The sequence below is a fragment of the Pholis gunnellus genome, assembly GCF_910591455.1.
Source record: "Pholis gunnellus genome assembly, chromosome: 16".
Taxonomy (NCBI): Eukaryota; Metazoa; Chordata; class Actinopteri; order Perciformes; family Pholidae; genus Pholis; species Pholis gunnellus.
This window is the reverse complement of record NC_136543.1, coordinates 7,015,333-7,029,350: the sequence shown is the minus strand read 5'-3', so window position 1 is coordinate 7,029,350 and position 14,018 is coordinate 7,015,333. Positions and strand designations below refer to the sequence as shown.

At 45.9% G+C, this 14,018-nt stretch overlaps 1 protein-coding gene across 3 annotated transcripts in view; it reads left to right on the top strand.

Moving 5' to 3' along the window:
• The window catches only part of LOC306708118 (RNA-binding motif, single-stranded-interacting protein 3), a gene marked incomplete at its 3' end in the record, with an annotated part of 180,058 nt that overhangs the window by 104,566 nt on the left and 61,474 nt on the right, over positions 1–14,018 (top strand). For all 3 annotated transcript variants that reach the window (XM_079175841.1, XM_079175839.1, XM_079175840.1), the window contains exon 5: positions 8,600–8,757. In XM_079175841.1, coding sequence (XP_079031967.1) covers positions 8,600–8,757 — 158 coding nt within the window. The remainder of the gene's footprint in view (positions 1–8,599; positions 8,758–14,018) is intronic.

The following is a 14,018-nucleotide window of genomic DNA, read 5'->3' as shown; positions in this document are numbered from 1 at the left end:
AAGGCGGTCGTGCCCGTCTTCCATGTTAATAATGAATTTTTGATATGAGCCCCACATGAAATTTTAATCTCTGGAATATTAGCTCACCGAGGGAGAGACAAAATCAAATCAGGGGGGTCGTGATTAAGCGGGTGAAGCGCATATCGACCCATTTAAATTCACATTAACCTGGCATCAAAATGTATGAGCCGTGACACTGATGGCAGACATAATTTAGTGGTGTTGAGCCTGTTTTGCAAAAGCAAAAGATACGATCCCTTCATCACACATATGTAAAAGAGGGAAAATGACGCTCGGTATGGTAGATGATGCTCAGGAATATTAAAGGATGGCTGGTTTTTCTTTCTTTTATGAACAAATCCTTTGAAAATACCTAAAAGCCTAATGAATTCCTCATATTAACAAAGCCTTACCTCTGCAGCCAAAGACTCGCGGATTCCTCTGCTAAACGCCGCCATTGCTGTGGAAATATTATTAAAAACACATCAATGAGCCCCAGTGTTGCACTCCGTGACCTTTTATCTCATTACGACGAGCACTGGAATAAAGTTGACTGTGGGTCAATCTGGCATCCACCATTCTGCTGCTGTAATAAACTCACCAGAGCTCTTGAGTAACATTTGCTGAACAAAATCCCAGCGTCCTGCTGTATGAGCAGAAAGTAGTTTTTAAAGATGAAAGACTTGGATAGGTACACATTGTATGTTTTGGTCTTTTCATGGGATTGGTTGACAGTAAGAATAAGAAATGATGAGATCAAACTCGACCCAAACAAGAGGTGGGGGCCAATGGCAAGTTGGCCTTGCTCTGACCGCACCCATCTTCGATCTCAACCTATGTTTTTATCTCAACTACACAACTGTCCAGTTTTGTGAATGCATCTTGAGCGATCGTGACACATAAAACATCTTCTGTGGTAGTTCCCGCTACAGCAGGCGTCTCCAGGACCACGATTTGCCACGAAGACTCGCACACAGACTTGAAAACATTCAAGTGTGGGGCAAAGATGCAGAACAACATCAGCACACTTTAACTTATTCAGTGTTTCGATGCTGAAGTGGTACTCGACCTTTATTTTATGGTGGTGAGCCACAGAAGATATATCACTTGAGATTTCACACCGTATCAAAATTCATATGAAGGGTTTGACCTTGAATGTGCGCTCCATGCAGCCCGTGATCCGACCTGTAACCGTCGCTTCAATTGACATGCGTAGTTAAAGCCAACGTGTACATACCAAAACACCGGTTTTTGTGCCTTCCGCCGGGTGAATATTTCACCAGCGACGCCAGCAAGAGAGCAGGCCCAGCTGAGAGAGTTAGTAAAACAAAGCCCCACCGCTGTGTTAGCAAACTCCGGGGCTCAATAATGTATCACCCACTTTTGTTCCTTACACAGCATCTATCATCTCAGCATAACACAGAGGAGCGAGAAAGCCGTTTTCCATGAGCAGTAATAAGACAAAGATTGACTGCGTGTGTGTGTGTGTGTGTGTGTGTGTGTGTGTGTGTGTGTGCAGATCACATATATATGTGTGTGTGTGTGTGTGCGCATGGCTGCGAGTTTGTGCATGTAGGAGATGCAGTGCTGTGCGGGACCGATGTGCGTAATTATGCGAGCGAATGAGTGTAGGTCTTAAAACCTACCTAAACGCCTCGGTGCCTCTGGGCCGCTAGGACACACTTAGTTGTCATTGGCTTGGATTGCACTCATGGGAAGCATTCCGTGGCGGAATAATGTGATGTATTAAGCTGTGCTCTGCAGCAACGTATGGTAATTTGTACGACTTTTATGTAATCGGCTAACATTGTGCTCCAGCCAAAATGGAAACGCTGCGTGAGCGAGGTGAACCTCTAATCTTGCTCCTGTATCTTGTGGAAAAAAACGTGTTCAAAAAAAAGAATTAATTCTAATAATAATAATAATAAATTGCGTGCCCTGTGACAAGCTTTGAATTACTTTTTAGAAGATGGTGCTGAGAGGTTAATTAATAGACGTATGGTGCGTGCAGGATCTTGTTGAGCATCCTAATGTGAATAAATGAAGTGACTGATCGGGTTGGTAGCTTACACTGAGGATGATGACAGATCAGGAAAGAAGCTTCTTCGTCTGGTCTAAATCGTTTCCTCTCCTGCCTGACTTAAGAATAGGTGAAAAATGGTTTTGCCGGCATAATCTTTCCACGTTCGTTTAAAACATCATTTTTCTCACATTCCTTTCAGGGGCTTCCAAAATCCCCCCAAAATATACCCCCAAAAAACAGTATTATTTAACATAAATCAGAAGATAAAGAGGGAAACAAATATCTTTTCTGGGAGCTGCAACGCTATCCGTGTATAACTTATCTCCTCACAGCCTCTTGAATAGATTTCCTCGTGCAGGTTTTGATTCTTGTACTTGTGTAATGTGTGTCACAATTTCAACAGAAACACAACTTCCTCTCAAATCACGACAGGTGTATGTGCCAAGGTGATTACAGCAATGCCAGAAAATAAGACTTCAATCACTTCCTTAAGCACTGACAACTGTCTGCCCACACAGCATGTCTTCATTGTGAATCTCTAGCCCCCGCCAATACACGCTTATCGCAGCACTATTACAGCAATGTTTAAATGACGTTGATTTGGGCTGTTTGTTCAGACGCAATATGGTAATTGGATTGAACATGGCCGCCCTGGGTGATGGCTCCGATCCTCCGCCTCACAGCCCTCTGTTTCCAACAGAAGGTTTGAATCAGGAATGTGGATTTCGTCAGCTCCCCCCCCCCCCCCCCCCCACCACCCCCTCTCCTCACGAGTTACCAGCTTGCGCTCTCGCCACCTTTCCTTTACTCGGTATCGTGCTGCTCTGTGACTGAGCGCCTGTAGGTCGGAGACGTTTGTGTTGTTTATGTTGGATTGTGTCGCGCATTAGTACAACTCGGGAGTGTTTGAAGCGTTGATCACGTGTATCTCTGCCAGTAAATGTGTTGTTTTACTATTTTTCAATCGAGCTTACACATGACCTATCACATTTGACTATGTATGTATATCTGACTAATACAGGATTGATACAACAACAACAAAAAAAGCTGCTCTTTGTGTGTTAACAAAATGTAACTCCTCCTTCAAACTCCCACCCTGAAGCCTCGTGTGCTCTTGTGTCGTTGAGCCTGCTGCGGCTCGGCTCTGTATCTCCTGCGAGCGGCTGCGTCGGTGGACAGAGGCGCGCTGTGATGAGGACACGCCGTAATGTGAAGTCTCGGGCGTTGATGGGGTTTGAAGCCGGAGTGTCACGGAGGGGCTCGCAAACCGACAGAATGGCAGAGTGTTGAGGGAGCGCTTTGACAACGGCTTCTACAAAGTAGCGCGATCCTGCCGCCCGGCTCCTCAGTGGCAGCAGTAAACGTGGAAGCGCTCATCAAAGGGCAGTAAGCTGACCAGCTGACTAGCCGGCTGTTAGAATGACGCCTCCTTTGTAGTTGCTACCTTTTTGACTCCGAATTCTCCGGCTCTTCGCATATTAAACTTTTGACGTGAGCTGATGCGCTCATACGCTTTCTCCTTTCATCCGACTCCCCAAATCCCGCACCCCTTCTTCCTCCTTCCCTCCACTTGGTCGGCCCGCTTGTCTTCTGAATGCTTTTCCCCCAGACTCGGGCTCCCACAGCAAGATCTGAGTGCAGATCCTCAACCTACATACAAGACACACAGGAACTGGCATCTGCAAAACCTGTCAGCAACACATCCTCGCCGGTTGGCATTGGCTAGACGCTCATACACATGCGCACTCGCCCGCAGAGCCAATTATACAATGCAGCTCTAATGTCTTGAGCCAGCTAAATGGATAGAGGAGGAGGAGGAGAGGAGAAAGAAGGCTGGAGGAGAGGGTAATGATGGGGTAGGAAGGACAAGCGGGTATCAGGTAGTGGGAGGAACGGAAGAGAGGTCGCTCAAGAAATAAAGTGTTGTCAAAAAAGTTTGAGAAAGAGAGGCTACGGAGAGGTCAGCGGTATGAAAAGGGGAGAAAAGAAAGACAGAATGGGGTAAAGGGAACGTGGCATGAGAAAAGCGAGTGAGGGCAGCGCCGAGCCTCAGCGTGGAGTTAGATGCAGTGCCCCCGGTCAAGGCAACGCATCTCTCCGTCAAACTTTTGTATCAGTTTAGCGGATACAGCCCTGAGAGCCCCATAGGCGGGACGTGAGACTTCTATCGGCTGACGTCTCTTTTCCCTCAAGCGGTGTCAAAGGCAACAAGGGCTCCCTTTAATGTGTTATATCTGCCTGTCATGTCAGCTGTCTTCCTCTGCGGCTTTCTCTTTCCTACCTTTTCACTCTTTCACCTTTTGCACTGTGATCTACAACTCCTATTTTCTCTTCTTCCTTTTACTTTTTTTTTTTTTTGCTTAACCCAGATCACCGCCATCTTTTTATTATTTTTCTTTTCCCCCTCTCTGCTAATACTCCCCCCCCTCCCCTGTAGCATAGTAATGTTCTCAGAAATTACTGTGAGGTAAACAGAGCAGGGTGTCGAAATAACAGCTACAGGGCTGTCAGCTCTAGCGAGTGGGCCATCCGTCAGCGCGAAATGACACGTTGCCCCCCCCCCCCCCCCCCCCCCACCCCACCCCCTCCTCTGTCACACACACACACAGTTGGGTTCCTCCTGTCCTCCTGGTGGCAAGGTGAAGGAATTATGCACATGAAAGGCGCTGCGCAGCCTGGAGCCTTTCCATTAGCCCTCTACGACACCGGTCAATGGCGAGGGGACGGACGCAAACGCCCTCACACACACACACACGAAGCAAAAAAAGAAACGGGCACAGCGTTACATTGTATAGATTCGATGGAAGAAACGCACACGCATAATTACCCTGAGATGGAATATGTACACACACACACACACACCTTAATTACCGTTTCGTTCATAGCCTGACAGCGGAGCGTGTGCGGAGGCTGACATTAAAGGAAATGAAATCTCCTCGTGGAATGGGGCGGCCCGTCTCACCTCCCGTCAGAACGCTCCCATTCCCACTCCCCTACCGTAACCTTCTCTTCTGGGTATTTAGGGCTTTGTGGCGCGGAACGCCATCAAAGAGGAAACTTAGCGAGGCGGCCGTGCGTAGATGAGGCCTCCCCACGATAATCCCCCAGCAAACGGAGCCCACGCGCACGAATTACCTCGCCGCGTCCTGCCGCAGCCCCTTCGCCGCGTGTACCGTCACATATGCCTATGGGAGACGGTGCTTTCATTCAAAAAGCACACACATAAACTCTCGTATCATTGGCTTAACCCAGTGACTAGAGTCAGTCAGTTGACGCTTTGATCCACACACTCCTGTCTGCATTGGAATACGAAGCGTGTTTGACATAATCCTGAAAAACATCGCCTCACATAACCGATGAAACTCAAAGCGAAGCACAGCTGCACGGCTACAAACACCAAAGGGACTTAGAGAGTGACACGTGTACAGTAGTTTTTAATTTTTTTTTCACGGGCAGATTTAATTAAGCCTCATTCACTGCCAAATCCTGTGTTATACAAACTCTTGTGAGCTCCTTCTGCAGCACGTAAATGTGACAAACCTGCAGAGGAGGGAGGAGTGCAGTTAGCCCCAAAGTTGGGTAATTGAGTTCCTGGTTAAAGGAGAAAGAGCTGCGGTTTTTCACATCAGGCATCGGCTTTCTCCCAAAGGCTTTAATCAGATCAAACATGTCCTGTCAGATAAGACGGCTAATTAATCAGGGGAGGGACTCGTCTTCTCCTCTGACAGATGGAGAGATGGAGGCAGGACGCCGGTGGAGGCACTTCCTCTCTCCTCTTCCTTAACCTCTTCCTCCGTCGTCAGCGGAGAGCAAAACGAGACGGAGTGAGGCGGTGTCGCCTCTGGCGAAGCACAGAGAGTCTGTAAAGATTCTCAAAGACGGTGTTTACATGCAGGCGGCAACTGAAGTGTCTGCGCAACCCCCCTACCGAGAAGAAGACAGACTTCAGTGCTGAAGTTGCTGTTTACAGTACTGCATATGCGTGTGAGAAAACATCACTGAAGACTCGTGTTTCTGATCTTTTTGAGGCATTTATTTGACGCTGAATCAACTGATGTCAAAGTAGTGCGAAACAATCGTCCATCTGGCTTAAAAACAGTGTTATGTGCATATTGTTCATTTTCTTTGGGCAAAAGTCAGTTAGTTCTACAACTTGACCGTACTTGCCCTGTAAAGCGCTTTGATGAATAGTGGGCCCACGCAAGCATGAGACTGTGTTTTATATAGTTAGATAGCGAAGATGCATGCGTTTGGTAAGTAGTGAGCTTAAAGCTGGTTAAATGAGACTTGGATTATACTGCATGTGGGCATGTGAAATACCACGGGCTGATGATTGATATACAAATGGCCATTTTGTGGGTGAAGTATTCCTTTAAAGTTTATTAGACTATTGCCAGATCCATTTTATACTATGGATTATAATTCCATAATTGTAATAGATGCATGTCTACATAACAGAGCCCAACTATAACGCAGATATTGCCCTTCTAAATGGCGAAGTTTCTTTTAAAGCCCCCCCCCCCCCGCTGCTCACATTATTGACTGGATTAACTGGATTCAGGGTGAGAGCACATTCTACTTTGCATTCATTGAATTAAATACATACATTTCAAGTGCCGTTCACAAAGGCAGCCTCCAGTCACCCATTCACAATTATCCAAAAGATCAACATCTATTAATTATCTTTAAGTTAAGTTATGTTATATTATACAAGATGAATCCTCTGCAAACAGCCGTGAAAGGAAGTGGATGTAAATCCACTTCAAATGTTGCAGTATTCACTCATCACATTACGCTAGCCACCGACCACGGCATGGATGCCCTTTTTGTAATGCTGCTCTTTGCCATTGTTAGCTTTAACCAGCTGGTCCCGGCTGCTGTCGGATGAAAGGTTTGGAGATGTGGATGTCGGATAACGAGGAGATGTGATGAACGACAGCTGGTGACGGATCACAATCAGGCATCATAAAGATACACCATCAGAGATAAGGATGGCATAATGTAGTTTCATGTTTAATTTGGCTGACTTGCAGCATAGATGGGTGGATGGATGGTTGGCGGTGGCTCCCTGGCACAGTGACTGATTGACTGGCGGGACTGAGGCTGCTGTTTCCAGCTGTTCCTACTGTAGCTATAGCTCACAGGGCCCTCTGATACCTCAGGCTCAACCCACCGCCAGCTGTGCGGCTTCACCTAGCTAGCAGCAGCCCCTGGGCACAACAAGGAAAACGCTTTTGCTGTACAACCCACACTACACTGCTTTTCACTCTCTAGTCCTCGTTCGACATAAATGTACAAAGAGTAGAATTTCCCAACACGTTCTCACTACGAAAGTGAAATACCAATGCTTGGTCAGAGCGGCTGATACTGACTCACCGATGCACCCTTTAACGCCTGTATGATAACACCAATGCGTCGGCATTAGACGGTGAGAGCAACTGACGTAGTATAAAGAGCGAGAAGTCCTCATAAAAAGGAGGTCAGGGTCGATGGATGGGTCAGACAGACACAGGCTTTCTCCCAGAAGGCCGCTGTTTGTGTCCCGCGTGACACCAAGTCAACATTGACGCCACATACATGACTCGCGCAACAAAACGCAGTTATTTTAACACAAACAGAGATCTTTTCCTCAGCCTAATCAAGTGGTTCTGTTGCCTTAACCGAACCAGGTAAACCTAAAAACTGAGGGAACCTTCATTGGAAGTTTTTTTTTAACACTATTCATGTAACAAGCAGAAACAATCTTATTTGCGTAATGGCCGGTGACCAAGCTGCCGTGTTTGACGAGTTTTGTAGAATCATAAAAAATAAAATAAATTAAAAAAACCCAACAAAGGTGTCTTTATCTGAGGGGACCCTGCCCTCTGCCTGTATTTTTTTCTTTTCATTTTGCTGTGTTCAGGACGTTTCTGGGTGTGTCTTTGCCTTTCGCTCTGCCTCCGCTTCCAGCTGTCACTCATCGGCCTCTTCTCCCCCGGGGGTCCTGTCCTGTCCTGTCCTGGCACAGTGATCGGTGTGGTCTGAGTCGAAAGCTCTAGGATACATTCTCCCATTCGCTAGCTAAACTGAAGATCGCTAAACTCTCTAGGTAGTGTCATCGAGCCGCGGAGGAGGAGCAACTTCTACTGTTGTGTTTGCAAATCCGACTTATTTACTTACTTGAGAAGACGCCATTCAAACTTCAACTACAACTACATGTAAATATGTGCAGCAAGATCTTTGCTATAGACTGTCATAATACTTTCCACTCACACACAAATCCATAATGGAGCCTACACACTTATCCATCTCACACATACAGCCAGAGGCACAAGTGAACCATGGGTGTGTTCATATGGCATGTGAGCAGTTCATTGTGTGAGCGTCAATAATGCCAAAGTTCAGACAGAGTTTGGCTCCACTGTTGGCGGGATTGAGACGTGTTACGTGATGTCCCACGACACGGAGCTCATGCATATTTCATGATTCCTACACTTGTTGGTGATACATTATTTCTCATCTTTTCCTCTCCTTCCCCCCACCCCCCTATTCTCCTCTATCCGTCCTCCCCTACTATTCTCACTCCTGGCCCTCCAGCAACAGGAGCAGGACCCCACCAACCTGTACATCTCCAACCTGCCGGTGTCCATGGATGAGCAGGAGCTGGAGAACATGCTGAAGCCCCTGGGTCACGTCATCTCCACGAGGATACTGAGGGATGCCAACGGGGTCAGCAGAGGAGTCGGCTTCGCCAGGTACACAGAAGTGATGCTCTGCACGCAATATTTGATTTTTAAGTAAAGGATGTATTCCATACTTACCGGACATGTTTGTTGCGGTTTTGTTTTCCCGCCCTTCTGGTACTCGATGGAGGCTGCAGCAGTAACGATGAATACTTTGCAAATGGATTAGACCCATGTGCAAACACTCTCGCAAATGCACAGACCGAAGTGCACACAAATGGACCCAAATACGTAAACATGCACTGGCATAAAGGCACACACTTGTACTTGCTATGTGCATACACACATGCACTCTAACAAAGACCCTTGTCATGATTCCTGCCTCCATGCAGTGGGAACTTTAGAAGGTGATTTGTTTGACAGTGGATGAGTTTGTCTTTGTTCATGTCTGTGCATTAAAGTCCGTGTTCTTCTGTGTATGAGCGCACATGCCTATAGGTTCTTAGAAATAAAGGTGTTTACTGAGAACCATATACTGGGTTCCTCGACTTGCCCCCATACGAGAACAACCTATGAGAGATTCTAGAGAAGACCCCTCTATGGTGTAATGATTCCTATGGTGTAATGATTCCACCCAGAACTTGCTCTAAGGGTACTAACAAGAACTCTTCCACTGAGAACATTTTTATTATACCAAGGGTTTCATCTAGAACCCACCCATGGGGTTCTACTGAGAACCCTTTTATATTTTAGGGGGCTCTTCCAGTTACCCTTTTCTATTTCAAGGTTTCATCTTCCAATTACCACTTTATACCCCAATAGCTTCATCTAGAACCCTTCAGGGGGTTCTGCAGAGATCCATTTAACGTTCCAAGCGTTTCATCTAGAACCCACCAGGGGAGGATCTTTTAACATCCATGCTTTCAACAAACCTTGACAAACTATTTCTTCCAAAAAGGGGTTTTCAGAGGCAAATAGTTCTGCGTAGAACCTCAGCCTTTATTAAGGAAGAACCAATTTGGAACCCTTGTGTTCAGGCCCAAACATCCATTATTATACCAATGGGTGCTTGGGCCTGTACATTCTCACATACCTGCAATTAAGTCCTTGGCCAGAGTAGCCAGGGCTGCTCTATTTCCACCACCAATCCAAACACTGTATGGTTTATTACTTTTTCTACTTAGAAAAGTTTCCACTTCAGCTTGTTAATCCCCCCAAGTCATAAACCGCTCTGTCCTTGTCCTCGGCAGCAGCCACCAGGCTCTCATTCCTCTCCACACATTCCTCCCTTGTTTACCCAGAGGAGGCCACAGAGCCGCCATCTTGCAGGGATTTCTCTTAATCACTTGCTCTGGCTGAACTCCTCTCCTATTCCCCGCTCTATTACCGAGGTTTACAGCAGGACAGACGAGCACAAACGCACACAAACAGGAATTTATGCACAGATATGAGCATATGCACGGACTGGCCTCAGCGCCTGCATGTTACACCAGCACGCGCATTAGTGAGAAAGACTCTCGCGCGGACGCACACAAGACAGGCTGGCAGCCTCCTGCAGACCAACAAGCAGAGCACAGCAACAACCTGCCACAGGCCACCTGTTCAAGCTGCCCTCAGTGGGGGAACCGAGACATGATGGAAAAGGGAGGAGAGAGAGAGAGAGAGAGGGACAGGAGTGTGAAACAATGGCCAGGGTAAAAAAATAACTAATCATAGAGGTTATTATAAAGAGAAAGATAAGGTGATGGGAAGGAGAAGGCGGTATGAAAGATTGAGGAATAGAAAGTGAACCGAGCGAGCGTGGGCGTCTGGAAGAAAATGTGAGAAGTGAACGAGTGGCATTTGGTTAGATATGGAGTTAAAATAAAATAAAATAAAGAACAGAGAGGTACAGGAGATTTTATTGTGTAAAGTACAGATCAAGAAAAGAAGCCAGCAAGAGATTCTCGCACAAAAGAAATCAATGTATCTTATGAATTGTGGAGCTCCCGTTAGCTGTGTCAACAGACAGACAGGGAGACAGACAGACAGCTGCTGAGGGTTGGGCCATGAGGGGCATTAGAGAGAGTAAACCGAGCTAAGTGTTTGTGGGCCGATCCATTACTGTTATCAGAGCCCATTACTCCAGCCCCGGCGCTAATCATTGCAGACAGCAGCACCTGATGCCATTAAACCGGCAGCACACAGAGAGAAGCCGGCCTGCCCCACCGCCTACCTGACTGAACGACTACCCCGGAGGTTGGTGGACAGTTTGGCTGGCCCGTTTGTTTTCCCGGCGACTGCCTAACAGCCCGTCTGCCTTATTTACTCCTCGTCCACCCACCTGTTTTCCGTCTACCTATACCCACTTGAAAGAGTGAAGGAGAGACGGCGTTGAGGAGGAGGCGAGCACTGAATAGCCAGAGGGCGCGTGAGGAGGACGATAAAGAGCGCCGGAGAATAGCGAGGGAGGGCTGAGCATCGACGCGTCCAGTCAAGAGAATCACTTGAAACTCCGGAGGATGGGGGGATGGGTTCAACCTGATTGTCAGACACTTTCGAAAGATGGACAGCAAAAAAAAACACAGCAAATCTCTCTTTTTTTTTTTTCGATTATGCAGTACACAGCCACATAAATCATTATTACAAGTGGAGTGTGCGCTGTGTATGGGGCTGTTAGGCTTTAGTGAGAGAGAATAAAAGCGATAAAGAGGTTAGCTTTGCTCCATGCCGCTCCTCTCTGTGTCACCGGGCTGCCTCCTGAAGTGAAAGCATCATGGAAGGCTTATTGGCATGTTTGTGTAAACTGTGTTGTGTGCGCGTCAACGCGGATTCATCAAACAATATGTCAGTGGCATAAACACAGAGTCAAATATATAATACACACAGACACACAACAAGTTATGATGTACAATACATGGAATATAATAATCTAATAAACACTAATAAAGAACAAAAAAAGCATTTTTCATGACTTGAGGTCAAGTATCATAATACTTCATAGGTCCCCATAGTTATAATACATTATAATCTTTTTACAATTCATTATAATGTAATTGTAAGTTACTCTAAGGGGTCATTGTTTGCTTAAAAATTATAAAAGAATATGTTTTACTTTAGTTCGAGCACCCAATGACCACATAGAGTGGCTTAATCACTTAATACTTTATTCTAACGTATTATAATGCATTATAAATATGTATCTAATGCATTATATACGGTGCCATAGAATGTTTTCTCTTTTTTTCTTTTATTAAAAAAATTTTGGGCCGTCTGTGAGGAAATGGTGTCCACCTCCTTTGTGTCAGCAGAATATTTTTTTATATAAAGTAGAGCTGAATATAAAACCTTCTTTTTTTTTTGCTGCTGACATAAATGTGTCCTCACCACTAAGTGCACTGCCAGGCACCGACAGCTGCAAAAAGAAGGTGGCCTTGTATTTGTACACTTTTTACTCTCTTTCCTTTGATCAAAGTATTATTGATTTAAATGATCAAATTACAGGTTGTATTCAGGCACAGTCCATTCACGGCTGCTTGATTTTTAAACATGTAATTTGAGAGATCTCATTTCTTTTATTCAATGAAAATTATCAGACCATGCCCAGCCTTTATATGCGTACTCTTTTCAATCAGACAATCAGATGAATGGCAGTGTTTTTACTGATCTCATTTCTAGTGCTCGTGATGTGTTAAAGGCCAGGTGTGATTAGCTGAGTCACACTGGCTGCTTACTGTATTTTCAGTCTTCCCAAACACAAGGGGGGGCAGAGGGAAAAAGAAAAGAGAGATAGGGAGAGAGGGGGAGGAGGGGTACGGGGTCAGTGAGAGATGGATGATGCCAGGAAGTGTGAAAGATTACATATTCTAAAAAGAGAAGTGGGGAGAGGAAAAGAGAGAAAGATGTCGATGTGGATCACAGAGAAGCAAACGGACGGGAAGAAAAGGAGGGCACCCAAAGTGAGAGAGATGGAGCGAGGGAGAGAGGGAGAGAGGGGGAGAGGGAGGGAGTAACGGTGAAAGATGGAGGAAAACGCCAAGGGTGAAAGACGAGGAGGAATGAGAGAGACGTCAAAAAGAAGAGGTGCAGACGGGTCGGGAGTAAGATGGATGTGACGGAGAGAGAGATAAAGAAGCTATGGTAAAAAAAAAAAAAAAGGAAAGAAGGATGAAGGTGGAGATCGAAGAAGCATGAGAGAGACAGAGGACAGAGAAGTGAGAGGCTGACAGGAAGATATGAGAATTCTTGGAGGTGAGACCGAATAAAGAATGAAAATGTGGAAAGCAATGAATTCTGCACATTCCAAGAGCCTATTACCATACGCAGAGGCACGGCAATCACTCAAGCCTGCATTTAAAAGCCCATTTTAATATGAGTCCTTTGTGAGTAATCTGCATGGTAACATATGTACACTGCCTGCAAATTCGTGCACAAGGCTGTTTTTTAATGTTGCTGTAATAAAACGTTACACAGACGTTCATGTTCCACAGAGGATGAGCTCCCCTGACTCTTCCTCCAGCGCCAAATATGAGGTTCACGTTCTTCGTGTTTTGGTGAAATGTCTCCACAATATAGGGATGGATTGCCACGAAATTTGGGTACATGCACATTCATGTTCCCCTCAGGAACATGAAAGGACTTTTGATGGAGCACCATCCGCAGTTCAAAACATCCACCCATCCAACACCTAAGTTCTGCCTCAAATGTACCTTTGGTGATAGTTAGCGCGGTTTGCATGCAAACTAATGCAAACTAAAATGGCTGTAAATTGGTAAAACAGTTGTTTAAAGTCACAAATGCATTGTGCGTTGTACTTGTGTGTGTGTGGGGGTTATTGGTGTCTGTGTGCTTATGCGATGTGAGAGATCAGAGCCCTCCTGCTGGTCAGCTGCTCGGCCCAGAAACTTTTGATCAAGTGGCTGGAAGAAGGGGGGCGAGTGAGTCAGCTTCCTGCTCTCTCTCTCTCTCTCTCTCTCTCTCTCTCTCGCCCCCTAAGCACGACATTTCCCTTCTTCATACCTTTTTCTACTTCCCCGCGTTCCCTGTCGCCTGTCCCTTTCTCTACATTCGTTATGAACTTCTGACTCACGGGGTTCCCCAGCACATAGACTCTGGGTAGTGTCACAAATTACTTTTTTTTTTTTTTTTTTACAATAAACAGAGTGACACTACCCAGCCAGCAGGACACAGTCTAGTGGGGGACTCCTTGTTGTTGTAAATGTGTCATCGGTGGCGGTATTTAACGTCTTGCTTCCGGTGCAAAAATGGAAACCAGCAAAGTTGAGTTGATTACGACTGCAGCGCTGCTCTCAGTGGACTGAGACTCGCCTTGATATAGTTTGTTTTTTACAAAC